A 19,788-nucleotide genomic window follows, 5' to 3' on the forward strand; every position below is an offset into this window, starting at 1 on the left:
ACATTTAAGAGAAAAAAATATATGACAAAGAAATGAACATCGGAGTTTGTAAATCTGTAAGGAAATAAAAAAAAATGCCACCACACAAATTTGAACACAAGCTCTTAAAATATACGAAGATCTATTAAGATCTTTACAGAAGAAGAAATCAAAACTACACAAACTTAAAAAAAAAAAAATTAATCCATTCCGATTTGTATGTAGAAAATGCAAACAAAATAGAAATCGCAGAAATAAAATCACTTACAAAAAAAAAAAAAAACTACATTTATAGAATAACATACAACATACAAAAGAAAGAAAGAAAGAAAAAAAAAAAAAAAGCTCGGAGTGAAACTTAAAAGATAAAAACTTAGACAATCAGAAGAAAAAAAAAAAATCAGTTTTGTGTTCATTTACTTACAAATATACGATAGAAGAAAAAAAATTCGAGATGAATGAATAAATGAAAAAAAAAATATGACATCACTCAGATTTGAATACGATGACTTTAAGTATATGAAGATTTGTTCAAATTTATAAAAGAAAAAAAAAAAGAAATAAATCAACTTAAATAAAAATATAAATATACACCAACTTGGATATGTGTGAAGAAAAAAATTTAGGAGGAAAAAAAATATGACAAAAAAATGAACATTGAGTCCAATATGAAGATATGTAAGGAAAAATAAAAAAGACACCACTAAGATCTAAACACCAGCTCTTTAAATATATGAAGATTTGTTCAGATCTATAGAAAAAGAGAAATTAGAGATAGACCAACTTCAAAAAAATTTACATCGATTCCTATGTACAAAACACCAACAACGTAGAAAAAAAAGAAAGATAAAACCATTTCCAAAAAAAAAAAAAAACCCTACAGACTAATGAAAAAGTAAAGATAAAGACATGAAGATGAAATAAAGATCTTTTGTTTAAAATATAAAAAAATTAAAATTTACATTGTTGTAAAATTTTATTTGCTTTAATTTATGTGTACTTGTAAATGTGTTTGTGAAATTTGTATATTATAGTTATAGATATTTTGCACATGATATAAGTGATGTTTTTTATAATCAAGGAGAAAGTTTTAAAATATAGATGGGAACTCTACCCATTCATAATTAAATTCATGAACTTCTATAGATTTAAATTCTCATTTTTTTTTTTCTTCATTGTCAATTGACAGGCAGCGAACTAAGATTATATATATTGATATGTTTTTCCTTATTACATGTTTCTATAAGAAATTTTTATTTCTAAGAATATTTTTCATATCTTTTTAACTGCGTGCGTCGCTAGTACATAAATAAAACTACATTGTTGCTGGAGTGGCAACTGTCTGCCGCGATTACTTACCAGAAACATGCATTTCCATTTTCGCAAAAGACAACAAAGAGTAGAAACAAACTGAACAACAATTAAACTTAATTAAATTAAAATTACAGGAAAAGAATAAAAAACAGAAGAAGTAAAGGAGTAAGGACACCTCACCCTTCCGCACTCTCCGCCAAAGACGCTCGCTAGCTGCTGCCTGCTGTCTCTCTCAGTGCTCACTTCCGGCATTTCCGCTATCGTTCCATCTGCCTTCTTTCTTTCTTTCTTTCTTTAGTTATATAAAATTTATGTTTTTATGTTTTTTTTTTTCTTACTGTCTCTCTCTTTCAGTTACAGGGCCTTTAAAGCACCAGCTGAGAAATAATCAATATGCATATATAAATAACTGTCGACTTGGACAGCCAGCTGAGCGCCGAGTGCACTGTTCTGTGCAGAATCAACTGACCATCCATGGCCGCTTCTGAAGCTTCCCTTTTTCTCTCCAATTTATCCCCGGCTCTCCGCCGGGATTCGACGTCTTCATCCCTTGGAAACTTGAAATCCACTCGGATTTCGACTTCTTCTTGGAGACTCGCTGTTTCCACCGAACAAACGCTATTCACTTCGACGAGGAATGATTTCTCAGAGAGGAGAAGGCTGGATATGGGTAAAGATGAACTTGAGGCGGTAGCTTCTGCAGCAGCGACGTCCGAGGATCCGGCGGTGGAGCGTAGGAGCTTGAAGGAGTACTTTGAGCGGTCGAAGGAATTGATAATAAGATCGAACGGTGGACCGCCTCGGTGGTTCACGCCCTTGGAGTGCGGCTCTCCGTTGGCTAATTCTCCCCTGCTCCTCTTTTTGCCCGGTCAGTCTTTCGTTTTCCTTTTTTTTTTTTTTTTTTTTTTTTTTTTTTTTCCGGCCATTGGTTTTGGTTTAACTAGTGTGGAAGAGAACATTTTCTTTTTTACTTTTCATTCTGGCGGCTCTGGATTTCCAGTTTCTAGTGAATTGTATCACACGTGGAATGTTCTAATTGGTCACAAAAATTTTAGCGACAAGTACGGAATCAATCAATCACTTATAAAATAATAATAATATTAAAATATAACATATTTATCGTATTTTTTATTAAATAATTTTTTATAAAGATAAATATTTACATATTATATGATAAAATAAAAATAAAATGAAAATGTTGAATATATTATTAGTCAAATAAAATATAAATGCTATCATTCTATTTAATGAACTAATTTATTTGTAATTGTCATCACTAATTAATTAAGTTTGTGTTTAGATATTGAGTTAAATTGAATTGAAATGATAAAATATTGTTAGAATATTATTTTTTAATATTATTATTATTTTAAGATTTAAAAAAATTAAATTATTTATTATATTTTTTTGTTAAAATTTAAAAAAAGTATAATGATGAGTTGAGATAATTTTATGTATGAAACGAAGTGGTTTGAATAGTAAGAATATCTGATAAGTGTTGAAAATATTTGTGAATAGTAATGAAAAAGTAATAATAAAATATTAAATAATAATAAAAAATAAGTAAAAAATAATAAATAATAATAAAATAAATAAAAAATAATAATAAAATAAAAAACAATAATGAGTTGCCAAACATACCCAAGTCTGAGTTTTATTATGGTTATTAAGGTCTCGTTTGTTTTTAAGAAACATCTCATCTCATCTTACTTCATCATTACAACTTTCTTAAATTTCCATACAAAATAAAATAAACAATTCAATTTTTTTAAATCTTAAAATAAAAATAATATTAAAAAATATATTTTAATAATATTTTATTTAACTTTTTAACTTTAATCTCATCTTATCTCATTTCATCTCTAAAAAGTTCCTAAATGAATACTGCTTGTTACATTAATTTATTTTTGACGTGGAAACAAAACAGGTGTTGTCGGTGTTGGACTTGGACTTATTAACCATCATCATAGACTTGGAAAGTAAGCACTCACTGAAATCTCAATTCTACGAACAATGAGCACCTCCGCCTCCACCCCCTTACTTTCTTTTATCCACTATAATTGAAAATCATGGAGGATTTGAAAGTAACTATAATTGTCATCCAGAGAATTTTCCACTATTTTATACTGGCAAATGACTTGTATATATTTTTTTTCCATCTCACCATGAATGAAGGATTTTTGAGATGTGGTGCTTGCACATTCCAGTTATGGATCGAACTCCATTTACAGGTCCTGATCTCTCTTACTCGTTCATTTATTTCATTTCAATTTCATGCATGCCAATAATGACATATATACTAGATGGTTCGTGTAGCATTAGTTGTTGGTCTATTCGAGATATATGACGTTCTTCTTTTGCGGTGAAAATGTAAAAAATTGATAAGTTGCTAGACCTTACTGAAACAATTAGGACTTGGCAACAGTAATTAGGATTAAAGCAGTAGAAGCAAGCTGTGAATCGATTAAAGTAGCTAGCTTAAAACCAAGGAAAACCCAACGAATTTACAACAAACTAGGGTACTAAGTCTGTCATTAAATATACGAACAAAATAACATTTTCACAACATATTTATATTAACAGGTAACTCCACGCGTACTATATTTATGGAAGGTTTGGATGGTGAGACTAGATGAGATAAGATGAGTTGAGATGGATTGAGAGTTGAATAAAATATTATTAGAATATTATTTTTTAATATTATTATTGTTTTGAGATTTGAAAAAATTGAATCGTTTATTGTATTTTGTGTGAGAATTTAGAAAAATTGTAATAATTAGAACCCATTTGGTTACGCAGTTCAAATGAGATGAAATGAGATATTTTGAATAGTAGTGATCTTTTTTAGTTAAGATGAGATGAAATAGATTATAAAAAAAAATGTGTGTTTGGATAGTGAGATGAGATGAGATAATTTTTAATTTTTGAGATTTGGAAAATGTGTGTGTCCCACTATTGATTGAGAGCCAAAAGTGCATTGTTATGCACTGTTCACGCACTATTTACTGTCAGTTTTCACTATTCATGCACTGTTCACTGTCAGTATTTACTGTTTATTACTGTTTATTTTAGTGGATGCTTTTAAAATTTAGAAATGAAATATAGTGTGTTTGAATAGGGAAAACTACTGTACGGTGCATCTCATCTGTATTGGATAACAAAACGTGACCTAGATGAGATGAGATGAAATGAGATGAGATGTTTTTTGTATCCAAACCTAGCATACATCATACTTGTACTTCTATTTGAACAAGAAGCTGATCATTAGTCTAGATCTTCATTTTTCAGAATTGGCGAAGCTGGTTGAAAGAACAATTAGGTCAGAGAATCACCGTTCACCTAACAGACCCATATATCTTGTTGGAGAATCCTTTGGAGGATGCCTTGCTCTTGCCGTGGCAGCTTGTACTCCTGATATTGATCTTGTCCTTATTTTGGCAAACCCGGGTAAAGAGTTCGTCTTTTAAAATATCTCCTTTCAAATTTCCTTTTTTCCCCTCGCAAAATCAACAGCGCAAATGCTGATGAAGACCTGTCTAGCTAGTAGCTAGCGATGCTTCTGAGACATTAGTCAAATGCTTAGAGTCTCTTCAACACCCAACTGAAATTTAAAGTTAATGCTTGATGTTTTTTTTTTTTTTTTTTTTTTGCTTGCTCTTCTTGATGCCTATACATTGTTTTGCTCGCAGCTTCATCCTTTAGTCGGTCTCAACTACAACCTCTGATACCATTATTGGACATTATGCCTGACCAACTCAATGTTAGCCTCCCCAACATGTTGAGATTGATGACAGGTTTGCTTTCCTCATTCTTCGAGTTTCCATCTTTTGGAGTACTTTGCAGTTGCTCAAGATACATAATCATTTCCACCTAGAGGCTAGAGCTAACATAGCTTGCAAACCTGTTCCTTTTAACATGTCATATGCGGGTTTTAAGTTAGGAAAATGAATTTAGTATGAGAACGGTAAGATCTTACGTAAAAGGAATAAAAACCTTAAATACAACGCCTTTTTTAAAGAAAAATGACAGTAGACTCAGGTTGCTGGTTTGGGAGTGACATAAAACTGCATGCCATAAGATGGGTTGCTTGGGGTAGGTTTCCTCGTATAGATCAGAATATCTATAGAGTACATTTCAGAAGTCCTAATTATTATGCATGGAGAAATCGAGTATTATTGGAAGAAAAATTATACTCATCGTCCTCACACCACACACTACACATAATTTTTTAATTTTTTTTCTTACCAAATGTATAGTGTATGAATGATAAGTAGAAAAATTCAATTAGTTTAGGAATAATAAAACAAAAAAATAATAATAAAAAGAAAAATAAGTGTGGTGTGAGGTGTGTGGGATGATGAGTATCAAAGCTCTATATGGAATGGTCTTAGTTCTTGAATATTTAGACAACAAAAATAAAGTCAGTCAGTTAAAAAAAACATTGCAACGGTCATGAATTACCAAACTTTACAAGACAACAGGCGTGGGAGCAGTCAGTGCTTTACTAATTCATAGCATAACTTCGACTGAGAGAAGAAGATGCTCTTCTGAAGGACTCAAGAAGATGTACTCAATGTAATTCATGGCTGGGCTAGGCCCACACAACTGGGCCTGAGCCCAAGTCTCAGCCTATATGGAGGATACGCAACGGAGGAACCCACCGGCCCACCAACAATGGCAATATTGTACCTTTGCCGAAGAAACCTGCGGAAGCACGGTGGCCTGAGGTGAGATCATTGAAGGTGGCCCAAAAAACGTTGGCAATGGTGGTGGAGATGCCGGTGTTGCTGCTAAATGAGGTTACAAAGGAGATCTTGCCATCAAAAGCCCCATCTCCGATCCAGTGTGGCCAGAAACTGCCGATAAGCACTCTGGAACCTCTGTCTCCTCCGACGGAGGCCTTATTTCATCTTGAGGAGCATCTCGAGATGTTGTCGGAAGGAGAAGGCGAGTTGAGCATGGAGTTCAATAAGGAAAGTGACTTGGGGCTATCTCAGATGCTTTACCATGGGGGAAGTGAGGTGGTGATGGTTCCTGATACACCATTAACAACTCCTTTCTCTGGGCAATGATGTGGAGATCAATGAGGGTATTGTGGTCAAATGGGAGGGCAAAAATCTGTTTGGAGGGAGGAGAAGGGGATGTCTTCAAATGCAGAGTGGGCTTCGGGAGATGTGGAGCCTTTTCCTCTGAACTGTGAGTTACCATACGAGTTCAATGTGTCTGACTGGGTGCTTGGAAAGGTAAAGGATATTCAACATTGTGTGGGACTGGAGTGTGTGGGGTTTGAGGAATAGTTTATGGCTCTTCTCACTGCCATTGAGGTGAGTCACTCTCAGTTTAAAAAATCTGAGACCAAGAAACAACGTGAGCTTAAGCCGCAATAGATCCAAAGGAAAGGGAATTATATATCCTTTATGAAGTTGAAAATCGTGTCTTGGAACGTTCGTGGGTTGAGTGAGGCAAATAAGTGTCTTCGCATTAAAACTTTCTTCGGGTATGGAGGGCGGACATAGTTTGTTTACAAGAAACAAAGAAATTGGTGTCTAGAAGAGTAGTGCGAAGTGTTTGGAGCTGTCCTTATGCAGATTGGGTTTATTTGCCTTCGAACGGGGCTTCGGGTGATATCTTAGTGATGTGGGATAGAAGGGTGGTGCAGAAAATGAAGGATTTTGTTAGGGAGTACACAGTGGCCTATTCTTTTAAAGTTGTGGAAGATAATTTTTTGTGGACTTTTGCAAGTGTTTACGGGCCAAATGTTGACAGTATCATAAGATTATTATGGGAAGAATTTGTTGCATTACATAGTTGGCGGGACCTCCCCTGGTGCATAGGAGGAGATTTTAATGTCATAAGATTCCCTAGTGAAATATCCGGAGACAATCGGATTCGCCCAGCAATGACAACCTTTTCAACATTCAATTTTGACTTGAACCTGGTGGTCCTTCCCCTCATAGGGGGCTCATTCACTTATCCAATAATCAGATGTGGTCTCAGCTGGATAGATTCCTAATCTCACCAGATTGGAAAATCCATTACCCAGAGGTGTGTCAGAAGAGGTTGTCTCGCCTTTGCTCAGATCACTTTCCCATCATGTTGGATGATGGTGGTATCCAAGGCTAACGTCAATATTTTAAGTTTGAAAATATGTGACTTAAGAGTGAAGGCTTTGTGGATAAGGTAAGAAATTGGTGGTCATTTTATCAGTTTCATGGTACTCCTTATATACTTGCAGGTAAACTAAAACTTTAAAGAATGATTTAAAGCTTTGGAACTTCCAATCATTTGTTGACATAAGGGAGCGTAAGAAAGCATTAGTGGAAGATCTACAAGGTATTGAAAGAATACTTGAGGATAGAACCCTCGCCCTTGAAGAAATAGTGCGAAAGACAGAGTTGGCATTAGAGTTGGAGAAAGTTCTTTCTCTCGAGGAGATCTCTTGGTGTCCAAAGTCAAGAGCATTATGGTTGAAAGAAGGGGACCGATGTACAAAAATTTTCCACAGGGTGACCAATTCTCATAGGAGATATAATACCATTGAGATACTGAATATTAATGGTATAGATTGCATGGAGGCTTTTGTGATTTGGGATCACGTGGTGGATTTCTATGAACAGTTATTTACAGAACAAAAGGGGTGGAGGCCAAAACCTGATGGACTTGCTTTCAATTCTATTGAACCACAGACAACGTCTTGGTTGGAGAGATCTTTTGAGGAGGGGGAGGTCTTTGATGTGGTAAAAGGAATAGCTAGTGACAAAGCACCAAGTCCAGACAGTTTCTCGATAGGTTTCTTCCAAGCATGTTGGGAAGTAGTGAAGGAGGATATAATGAACATGTTTCAGGAATTGTTTTCAGCTGAGAAGTTTGAGAAAAACCTAAATACTAATTTCATTGATTTGATCCCAAAGAAGAGCGGAGCTGAAAGATTATAGGCCCATTAGCCTTATAAATGGGGTATACAAAATTATTTCAAAGGTGCTTGCAAACAGGTTAGGGAGGTTTTAGGCAAGATAAGCACAAAGCTGCAAAATGCATTTGTAAGGGGTCGTCAAATTCTGGATTCAGACCTTATAGCCAATGAATGCCTAGATAGCATATTAAAGTCTAAGATTACAAGGATTATTTGTAAGCTAGACATGGAAAAGACATACGATCATGTAAACTGGGGCTTCCTTCTCTTTTAGTTGGAGAGATGTGGTTTTGGGAGAGATGGTATACGTGGATTAGATGGTGCATCTCTACGGCAAAGTTCTTAGTTTTGATTAATGGCAGCTTAGCTGGTTTCTTCAGCAGTTCGCGTGGCCTGAGACAAGGAGATCTGTTGTCCCCACTTCTCTTTGTTGTTATTACGGAGGCCCTCAGTCGGATGTTATTGGCCATGGTTAGAAATGGTTTTATGGCTGGTTCAGTTTGGGTTGTCAATCTATTTCTCATCTTTTATTTGCAGATGACATATTAATTTTCTGCGAGGTAGATTAAGATCAACTCAGGGCACTGAAGACACTCTTATTATGCTTCGAAGCAACATCAGGCTTGAACTTTGATAAATCAGAGCTAGTGCCGGTCGGGAATGTCAGCAACACTCGACATTTGGCCAGTACACTAGGGAGTAAGGTCGCCTCTCTTCCTATGAAATACTTTGGGATTGCCGCTGGGGGTAGCCTCACGGGCTCTTTCTATTTGGGATCCAGTTATCGAGAAGATAAAACGAAGATTGGCAGGGTGGAAGAGATGTTACTTGTCGAAATGAGGCTGGGTGCTCTAATCAAGAGTACTCTTTCTAACTTACCAACTTATTTTCTGTCACTATTCCCAATTCCAGCTTGTGTAGCGAAAAAGATTGAAAAACTCCATTGTGATTTCTTATGGAGCGGGATGGGGAACAAATTGAAGTTCCATTTAGTTAGTTGTGACAAGGTGTGCAGGCCAATTTCTTCTGGTGGATTGGGGATAAAAAATATGAGAATTTTCAATAGGGCCCTACTCGGGAAGTGGCTATGGAGATATAGTATGGAATCGGAAGCCCTATGGATATTGGTGATTGAGTGCAAACATGGAAATATGTTGGGGGGGGGGGGGTATGGTGTACTAGAAAGGTGAACGAGGCCTATGGAGTGGGGATTTGGAAGCACATTAGACGTGGGTTGGGGGGTGTTTACCTGCCATGCCAAATTTGTGTTGGGTGCGGCTACTCAAATAAAATTTTGGAGGGATATGTGGGGAGGAGGCTCTAAAGGACTCCTTTCCATTTGTCTTTCGATTGACACGTGACCAAGAAGCTTTAATGGCGGATCTCATAGATTGATCGGGGGACCAAGTCCAATGGAATGTCACTTTCAGTAGAGCAGTCCAAGACTGGGAAGTAGACAGCTTTGAGGCTTTTTTCAACCTAGTGTATTCCGTGAAGTTGAATGGAATACGAGACGATAAGCTATGGTGGACACCTGCAGGTAAGGGAGTTTTCTTGGTTTGATCCTTATAAATCTCTTACTCATTTACTGAATACTCTTTTCCCATAGAGGAATCTTTGGAGGAATAAAGCCCCCCCCCCCCTCCCAAAAAAAAAAAAGCATTTTTCTTCGCTTGGACAGCTGCTCTAGGCAAGATTTTGACAACCGATAATCTAAGGAAGTGCCAGGTTGTTATCTTAGATTGATGTTGTATGTGCAAGAAAGCCGATGTCATTGGATCATCTCTTGCTACATTGTGAGATAGCTAGAGCCTTGTGGATCGAAGTGTTCAGCCAAGTAGAATTAAATTGGGTAATGCCTACCACAATGGTTGAGTTATTGGCCAGCTGGACATTTCTGGGAGGTGCTACACAAATCAAAGCCGTGTGGAAGATGGTCCCTATCAGCATTATGTGGTGCATATGGCGAGAGCGTAACGATCGGACATTTGAAGATAAGGCGCGGACTCTAGAGGAGCTTTGATCTTTATTTTTCCGTACTTTCTTTCTATTGACCATAGCTATAGATTTCAATGGCCTTAATTTACATGATTTTTTTGTTCTCACCTCTGCGACCTAGATAGGTCTTTGTCTCTTGTATAACATCTTGTATACTTGGGCTTTGCCTATTCTTATCAATAATATCGTTTACTTATTTAAAAAAAAAATGAATTACATTGAGTTTCCATGAGCTAATAAGCCAAAGTTCTGTTATTTCAACTGATCTTTCAAATCGGTCAAGAGTCCAGACTTATATTATTGGATTTAGATTGCGGATAACTTGACTATTGTGGAGTCTTTCAGATCATAGTTGGGATTACAGCTTAATTTCACCAATGGTGACTCTGTAACCCTTAGGCAATCCTCATACAATTTAGTGACCCTTGGGACATGGATAGGGTTTGTTCAATTTGCTGATTCACCTCATGTGGTTTTTGTGATACCAAGACAAAAGAGGCTCACTTCGAGGCAGGATCATTATGTAGTATGCCCATTTCAAGCATGTAACCCAGAAAGGATGGATAATGTAGTTTTCTTTGACTTATCCCTATACTGGGGCACACAGATCTTGAGTTCTTGTTTATTGGGTCTTCCGTTCTGCTGAATATAGTTTACTTTGATTTCTTTTCCTTTTTCGTTTTTAACTGTTCTCTTTTCTTTGGCATACAAAAATGGATTTTGAGTTGTAAGCGTCAATATGTTCCATGATAATTTCTCTGCATCTTGATTTCCATGCAAAGAGACATATGTTTGCAAGTTTTTTGTTCCCTCATTGCCTTGCTAAACCGATGGGTAGAGAGGGGCTTCTTGACCTAAGGTGTAGAATTGTTGGACTAAACTTTTTACCTCTTTAAATTGATACCATGTATTAAAAGATTTCAGGCTGTTGCTATTTTTATTTAAAAAAACTATTTCTTTTAATGAAACTGCTATAAAAAACTGATTATGTATTTCTTATCATTATCCCTTCCATGTTGAAAATGATGAGTGTCAAGAAATATGAACTAGTTGTATATATATATATATATATACACACCTGTATATGTATGCGCAAATTAAGCATATGCATATATATATATATATATATATATATATATATATATATATACACGTAATATTTCTGTATATATGTATTAATGTATGCATGTATGCTTGCATGCATATCTCCTCCATTGACACTAGCAATTGTAAAATTCCCATTTAGGTGATCCTTTGAGGATGGTGATGGACAGTCTCCTGGAGGGATTTCCTTTACAACAAACAGTTGGGGAGCTATCACAAGATCTTGTTTCAATTTCATCTTATCTCTCGGTAAGCTTCAACTTTAAAACACGAATAGGCCGGATATATGTGCATATAATACACACACACACAAGTGCGCACACATACAATATACTAGAGAGGTGCCATACCATCAATGTTGGGCCTCACCCATTTTTGTATATGCAGGTGTAATTACTTGTGCATCACAACTGTCCAAATTAATTCCTAGACGGCAAAAATAGTTACTTCTAAACTTGGATCCAACTTATGAAGCCAAATGACTTATTTTTTTAACTTGAGTCTGTGTTTTGGATGACAGTGTATACATGGAAAAAAAATGAGTACCTGTGTGCTTATAGAAAGAAGATTTGAACTGTTATTTTTCACTCTGTGATCTGTTTTTTCTTTCTTTTCTTTTTTCTTTCAAACAAGCTAAATTGCCTTGCTATCAATGTAGTATCACATGCCACTTTGTGAAATTTAAAATATCAAGATAGAAGCAGTTAACTATTCCTATACTGATTAAAGAAAGATTGCAATTACATTGATAGGTCTGGACTGCTGTTTGAGTTCAAACTGAGATAGTTGGCTTTTCCTTGCTCTTTTTATGTTTGTCCTCATGCTAATATTTTCACGTCATACACCTCTGAATGAATGACTGAATTTTTTGAAAAACATCAATGATAAATTTTACAGGTTCTATCCGATGTCTTACCCAGAGAAACACTTCGCTGGAAGCTGCAGATGCTTAAATCTGCTTCAGCTGTTTCCAATTCACGCCTCCATGCTGTAAAAGCTCAAACACTGATACTCTCAAGGTTCCTATTCTTTTCTGTAGCCCGAACCCATTTCAGTAATTAATAATTAAATCACGTTGTAATATTTGGGAAAACTATTTTTCTTAAAAGAAGAGCAACTACAAAAGTGAACGTATTTAAAATTTAGTTTCTTTAGTATTATTTGCTAATTTTAGAAAATTCACACCTGTAAAATCAAATGAACAATAGTTGGTCTTCCTGTTGGCTTTTCCTTCTCCTTTGAGGGCTTATTGTTTATTATCATCAGGTTCTTAAATGACAACAATTGTAATCATTCCTTGTGGACTTTTTGATTCAATTTATGTACCCCTAGATCATGATAAAACCTCTGCTTCATCAGGAAAGGGGAAGCTGAAACGATGAAAAGGAATCAAAGCATTAGAGTATTCTAAGTTTTATAAGAAACGTAAGAGGAAAATGTACTTGCTATATTTGGGTATATTAAATTAAGGATGTATTATTGAATGAATGATAGTCTAATTTCTGAGTGGACCAAATGGCGGCCTCTTCTCCTCAATATCTATTACATTGTTCCATATTTGGAGCCTATGTAGGTGAAATATTGGCCCAATCAAGAATGGCATCTGCATCAATGAAATATAGGCTTTAAGCTCTGACAAACTTTTTGTTCCCAGCAAGAGTATGATTATACTTCCACTATAAGGACATCATTATAATATTTGTTCTATATATCTGTAGGGATTTCCTTGTTTTTCGTGTGATTCTTTAAAGAATGTTTGGTTTTAGTTCACTCTTTGTCTCTTTTAGCGGAAGAGATCAGTTGCTACCTAGTCAAGAGGAAGGTGAAAGGCTGTGTCGTGCTCTGCCAAAATGTGAGATTCGTAAGTTCAGCGACAGAGGTCATTTTCTTTTCTTAGTAAGAATCTATCTCTGTCTCTGTCTCTGTCTCTCTCTGTGTACATGATCCTTTGTTTGGTTTTGCCCGCCTCCAGAGGCTTTAGGCTTTAGGATAAACAAAAAGCATAAAGAAAGTTTTTTAACAAACTTTTTAATGAATTTCGTGGAAGATAGATGCTACTCTAACCATATGAAACCAAAATGGATACATGCATGGGGTTCGTATTCTGTAAATACAGGACAAAAAATTATTTCCATGATCTTTTGAAAATATACGAACTATGCATTGATGTTTTTTTGTTTATTTGTTACATTCCAAACTGTCACGCATCAGCATTTGTGTGAAACTACTATTTTGAAGGGGATTCTTCAGCTTTAGATATATTGCATTTCTATTGAATTTTGCCCTTTTTTTCCTGCCCATGTATATCACAAGTTCTGCCCATGTATGGCAGGAAGATGGTATTGATTTGGTTACCATCATTAAGGGTGCTGGTTTCTACCGCCGTGGAAAATACATCGACTATGTTTCAGATTACATGCCACCAACCCCTACTGAGTTTGGAAAAATATATGATGAAATCAGGTGGGTCACCATTTTGTTAGAAACATACAGATACTTTCTTTAATTATAACATGTCCAAAATCTGAGGTAGCTGACCAATCCATCACTTGCTTACATGTGGAATGGGGCGAAGTTGTCAACCAAGTAATAGCATCGATTAATAACAGTAGAGCTTATTATAAGATTATATTCACACAACACTAGATAAAAGGTAGCTAATGGGCCAAATGCATTTGGTCGTTTCAACTATTTTGTTTCATCTGAGGTGTCAGGTTGGAGAATGTCTTTGTAGATCCACTCTATATCCTGTTGCTTACCACATTGATCAGTATGTATTCTGTAAAGAATGCTTGCAGCTGATCTGGCAGTTACTCGAGACAATTGTTTATGCACTTTGATGATTGACTCTATATGCTATTCTCTGCCACATTGATTAAGTTTAGGATGCTTCCAGATGGATTAATGCTGCCACTAGTCCTGTGATGCTGTCAACTTTAGAGGATGGGAAGATTGTGAGGGGCCTTGCCGGAATACCTTCAGCAGGTCCTGTCTTGCTCGTAGGATATCACATGTTACTCGGACTTGAATTGGTTCCCTTGATAACCAATATTTATCGAGAAAGAAATATTCTTGTGCGGGGGATTGCACATCCAATGACGTTTATGAAGAATAAAAAAGGAAAGTTACCTGATTTATCACTGTATGACACATTCAGAATAATGGGTGCGGTTCCTGTCTCAGGGACTAACTTCTACAAGCTTTTGTCTTCAAAGTCTCATGTCCTGCTGTATCCAGGGGGCATGCGTGAGGCTCTCCATCGGAAGGTAACTTCTTACCTCCATCTACTTCCACTCCCTTTTATATAAACATTTGCACTATAGTTAAATCGATTTTTTTTTTCCTTCCTTTTTGGTTGAATAAAAATTCAATATTTTGGTTTCAAAAGTAACAAGAATCTAAAGCCTCGTTTAGTTACGCAGTTCAAATGAGATGAGATGAGATATTTTGTTGAAAGTTGAATAAAATATTGTTATAATATAAATTTTTAATATTATTTTTATTTTAGAATTTGAAAAAGTTGAATTGTTTATTATATTTTGTGTGGGAGTTTGAGAAAGTTGTAATAATTATATGAGATGAGATGGTTTGGTTTTGTGTAACCAAACCAAATCTTTCCTTGTGTTGCGACTCAGGCATATTGCACTGGGGTAGAGGTTAAACCTTGCTCAGCTGCTGGAATATCACCTGTTAGCCCATAATATAGCCTAGCCCCACCATGACCCTGGTCAATGCTGCCTGGGCCTTCTTGCATTAGAACCAGTAGAGGTCGTACCAGATTGACTAAAGACAATATCAATATTCTAAAACAAGAATTCAAATGTGATTTTTTTCACTTTAAGATGGAAAGTAAAAGCTTTCATAATGATAAGAATAAGGAGTTATCCTTAAAACTCCACATATCAATTCCCTACATCTGTGATTACTTGTACACAGTTGATCAGCACCATAACTACATAAAACATTATGTGTTAAAACATGACATATATCCTGAGCTCAGCCCCCTATGACTTCTTGGCTAGTGTTCCCAATCAAGGCTCAATCCAAGCTAGGAAAAGCTTAACTTTCCAATTTATTGTTTGGATCCACTTGGTTTGCTTTTATCTGCTCAAGCTGCAGTCATATTAATGTGCAATTTTGTCCTCTATACCTTAAGCATGCTTTACATGCTTATTCGCTTTGGTGTTACAGACGTGACCACAAAAATCAGATATAATTATTAGAACATACCAATTTTAATACTTTTGAAATCCTTGACTCTTTTTACTTTATAGGGTGAAGAATACAAGCTAATCTGGCCGGAACAATCTGAGTTTGTCAGGATGGCAATAAGATTTGGAGCCAAAATCATACCTTTTGGTGCTGTTGGAGAAGATGATATTGGCAAAGTAAGCTAAAAAAAATCCTCTGTTTTTATCAATTATTAGCTCCAACATATAGCTATATTGATATTTGCGTTCAGCACAAAAGTGTGATTTCTAGTCTGCCAGCTGAATACACGTATAGCATGGGTCATCACTTGGTGCCTTCATCCTTCTAATTAGTCCAGATTTGGACATTGAAACCTGGATCTATATGCATACGCATTTTAATTTATCATAATTTCCATATCTATCATTGCTTGAAAATATTAGTTTGTCATGTGGACACAACCATACGCTGAAGTGTCGTAACAAAACAGTTCCTTGCCATAACTTATTCAATGTAAATTAAGGTGAGCTTTGTTAGAAATTTTCCAACTGGTGCTGAACACATGCTGCTGTGAATATTGTTTTGAGAAGAGTATGACATACTAGTTTCTTTGAAGGAAAGTTTGTAATTGGAAAAAGTCTATATATTTGCAAGCCCCATATTTTACACACCCAGCATACTGCTAATGTGGAAGTGTTCCACATCATCTATTTTAAAAAATTTGGTATTTTCTTTTCAAAGTTGAATGGGTACCACAACAAGTGGTGTGTTAACACACCGGCTTGCGTGGAGCAAAGCTCTTGTACTTGACATAAGTACCTTACGGATACTTGTTTTTTGAGGCTAGCTTATGTTTAGATTCACATTTTTGTCACTGGACTTGATTGGTCTCTGCTCTCTAATGAATAATCAATTTCATATTAATTGATAGGTGGTTTTCGATTATGATGACCTAATGAAGATTCCTTACTTTAAGGGTGAGATAGAAGAATTAACGAATGAGGCAGTAAAGTTAAGGTATGTTAAGCTCCTCTTGTCATGTTGACTTGCATTATATATTTTCTTCCCAATTATACATGGTCTCAAATTGATTTTTCCCTTACCTTTCTTTGCCTGTTCTTTCTTTAATATTACCATCATCTTGTATCGTAGAACTGATGCTAATGGGGACGTGGCAAACCAAGATATTCACCTCCCTGGAGTTTTACCAAAATTTCCTGGCCGGTTTTATTTCTACTTCGGGAAACCAATTGAAACGGAAGGTATGGCCCTTCAAAACTGAGGGGTATTGGTTAAAAAATATTAAAATACAATTGGCTACTTTGAAAAAAATGGATTTAAAAAAAAAAAAAATTGTGGTGCATCTATTTGTCACAGGTAGCCATCACTGCATTTCATTCATCTTAGAGATATATTTCCTAGATTGGAGACTTTAAAGTCGGTGGATGTTTATCCAAAGTACTTAATTCACTGAGGTGGCTAGAAGAAGCTTAAGAAGAACAATGCAAGTAACAATCATATCTGTCCATGCCATTCGATCTTCTCTACACTTTCGGAGTGTTTGTCAACCCTCCAGGCTGCACTATTATGACATTCCTGTGCCATTTATGTCATTATAGTCTATTATCCCAATTCCAAAACATTATCCCAATTCCAAAATATATTGTTTTAGAAACCACTAGATCATCATGATACACCTACCTTAAAAGTGTAAATTAGCAAGATTTATGGAATAGCGGTTTGCAGATACAACGGGCTGCTTGGGGTATTTTTAAGTATTGTAGTCTTCAAGTCCACCATATCTTAGCTAATCTAAAAACAGCCATAAAATTGAGCAACATTCATTGGAACTTGTTTTAAGTTGACTTCTGGATTCAAGTTTGTTTTTTCTTTTCTTTCCTGTGTGAGGTGGAAGTTGAATAATATATATATATATATATATATATATATATATATATATGATTTTGCTAATTTTCTGAAGGGAGGAAGCTGGAACTAAAAGACAGGGACAAATCTCATGAATTATATTTACAAGTCAAGTCTGAGGTCCAGAAATGCATTGCCTATTTGAAGGAAAGAAGAGAAAATGATCCTTATAGAAATCTGATTCCTCGCTTAATTTACCACAGCATACATGGCTTTACAGCTGAAGTCCCTACATTTGAACTCTGATTTTTTCGTGTATTGAAGATCATCATGAATCCCACCATTTTATTCCATTCTCAAAGATGCCTGTCTGACTTTTCCTGCTGGAGTACTATAGGATATAATCGCCAGGCATGGTGTGGTAATTTTGATTCACCCTCCTTACTCCTTAGGGAAGGAAGAGTTTAGGGTTGTTTTTAATTTTTAATTTTTAATTGGCCTGCAGATTAAGCAAGCTAGATCATATATATATATATATATAGAGAGAGAGAGAGAGAGATAGAGAGAGAGAGAGAGAGAGAGAGAGAGAGAGGGTTACAGATATCAAACTAGTGGTCTATCTCATGGTCGTGCATCTGATCATAATTAATCTAAACTGATTAGTTGCGACTATATATGATGAAATATAATAATATTGGAAAAACATAGCATTAATTGTGAAGATTCTCTAATTGGTTTTTCATTTATTTTTCTATTACTTGAACTCTATAATTAATTCTGCTAATTGCTAGCTTTAACAAGTAGTTATAGTTAAAGGCTTGAGTACTCATGTGAGTGAGGAATATTGGTCAATCTATATATATATATATATATAAGCATTGCATTTCCAAAACAAAACTACGATTCAAAACTGATGCATGCATGGGCCACCTTTCATTTGGACCCTAATAATCGTACTATCCGTACCCTTTTGGTGATATATATAAAATACCATATGCGTGCAATATTATGCATGGTCAGAGCAAACTATATATATATATTATTGAAAAGATGATCAAAGCGAACAATTAGCTTTGGGGGGGAGAGGGATTCACAAGCTAGCATGGTTCGACCCAACAATTGGCCCAATATATAATATTCCAAATTATTTCGCACAGCTATAATATATATATATATATATATATATATATATATAAAGAAAAAATAGATTCTGAGACCAGCAAATTAAGCTGAGATGTGATTTGGATAGTGAATTGAAATAAAATGAAAATTAAAAGTTGAATAAAATATTGTTAGATATTTTTTTTTAATATTAATATTATTGTTTTGAGATTTGAAAAAGTTGAATTATTTATTATATTTTGTGTAGAAATTTGAATAAGTTGTAATGATGAGATGAGATGAGATGAAATATTTCTTATATCCAAACCAGACGAAAACTGAATTGAAGGCTGACGATCAAGAGATCAAAGGTCAACGTATGATGATAATTATTGGAGATTAATTTCCTGGAAACTTTCTTTATCTTCTCTTCACCATGTTTATAAGTTTTCCTTTGATTTTTCCGTATGATAAATTGATTTTATTTATATTTTATAATTTATATTTTATATCTCCCAGGTTTGCAAATGCAACGAGATGAACACTCAATAAGATTCTACTTTCCTTTTTGTTGCTTCATACTCCGGTGAGCAATATCTGCATACATTGTCAATGATAATAAGAAGGAAAAAGCTCACAACCGGTCGGGTGAGTTCATCATTTTTACACCAGCCATTAAGGATTGGCCACGTAAGAGACTTAGCAAACTATTATACTTTACACCCAAAACTAGATTACACTTTTGGATCTATTCTCTCTCTCCCTACCCCATTCCTGTTGCCTGCAAGCCTCTCTCTCTCTCTCTCTCTCTCTCTCTCTAAAATCCACTCAACGTTTGCTTTCTCTTCGAGTTCAAGGCCCCGAATCCACTGTGCCCTTGGAGGTGATTTCTCTCCCTTTGATTACCGCATGTTATTCTTTTGGTTTTCGAAGAAATTTTTGGGATTAAAATTTTAGTTTTCTTCAGTATTTTCTTTTCGTTTTTGGTAATACTGGAGTGTGCTGCTCGTCATGCAAAAATAGTTTTGTCGTTTCTCGTACTTTGTTGGCAACCAAAATGTGGTTAATGCTCTTGTAACTTGTAATTCGTAGACCAGATCTTGTACATGGAACTTGATAGATATTAATTAAAATTGTAATGTCGGGAATTTACTTTAAAAAAGAAATTTTAATGTCGGGTTGGCTATGGTTATTCTGAAAAGATTTTAGTTTTCTTCAGTATTTCAATCTTTTTCTTGTGATGATTTAGAGGATTTTATGTAAACAAGCAACGGAAGTCATCCCATCTTCCCAATTCGGGAAAGTATTTAATTTCCTTTATC

The 19,788-nt window shown here is 35.3% G+C and overlaps 1 protein-coding gene across 2 annotated transcripts; it reads left to right on the plus strand.

Annotated features, from left to right (window-relative positions):
* Positions 1-1,490: 1,490 nt before the first annotated feature.
* On the plus strand, positions 1,491-17,726 carry LOC121249556 (acyltransferase-like protein At3g26840, chloroplastic). Of its 2 annotated transcripts, XM_041148263.1 has the most exons (14): positions 1,491-2,161; positions 3,221-3,272; positions 3,469-3,524; positions 4,582-4,740; positions 4,983-5,087; positions 11,451-11,557; positions 12,206-12,327; positions 13,096-13,204; positions 13,641-13,771; positions 14,205-14,574; positions 15,583-15,696; positions 16,431-16,516; positions 16,652-16,761; positions 17,481-17,726. In XM_041148263.1, exons 1-14 carry the CDS (start codon positions 1,768-1,770, stop codon positions 17,669-17,671), a joined length of 2,106 nt encoding a protein of 701 aa, XP_041004197.1. In that variant the 5' UTR covers positions 1,491-1,767; the 3' UTR covers positions 17,672-17,726. The 2 variants fall into 2 exon arrangements, with proteins under 2 accessions (XP_041004197.1, XP_041004198.1); XM_041148264.1 differs by lacking the exon at positions 3,221-3,272 and having other exon boundaries at positions 1,497-2,161; positions 3,501-3,524.
* Positions 17,727-19,788: the final 2,062 nt, after the last annotated feature.

This window comes from Juglans microcarpa x Juglans regia, chromosome 2D, assembly GCF_004785595.1.
Source record: "Juglans microcarpa x Juglans regia isolate MS1-56 chromosome 2D, Jm3101_v1.0, whole genome shotgun sequence".
Classification (NCBI taxonomy): domain Eukaryota; kingdom Viridiplantae; phylum Streptophyta; class Magnoliopsida; order Fagales; family Juglandaceae; genus Juglans; species Juglans microcarpa x Juglans regia.

What these genes read in the sequence shown, in the direction of transcription:
- LOC121249556 (XM_041148263.1), top strand. Translation starts at nt 1,768, where the DNA reads ATGGCCGCTTCTGAAGCTTCCCTTTTTCTCTCCAATTTATCCCCGGCT. An exon ending in GGATCGAACTCCATTTACAG is followed by an intron (nt 3,525 to 4,581) that starts GTCCTGATCTCT and finishes TTCATTTTTCAG; the next exon opens with AATTGGCGAAGCTGGTTGAA. An exon ending in CATGTTGAGATTGATGACAG is followed by an intron (nt 5,088 to 11,450) that starts GTTTGCTTTCCT and finishes ATTCCCATTTAG; the next exon opens with GTGATCCTTTGAGGATGGTG.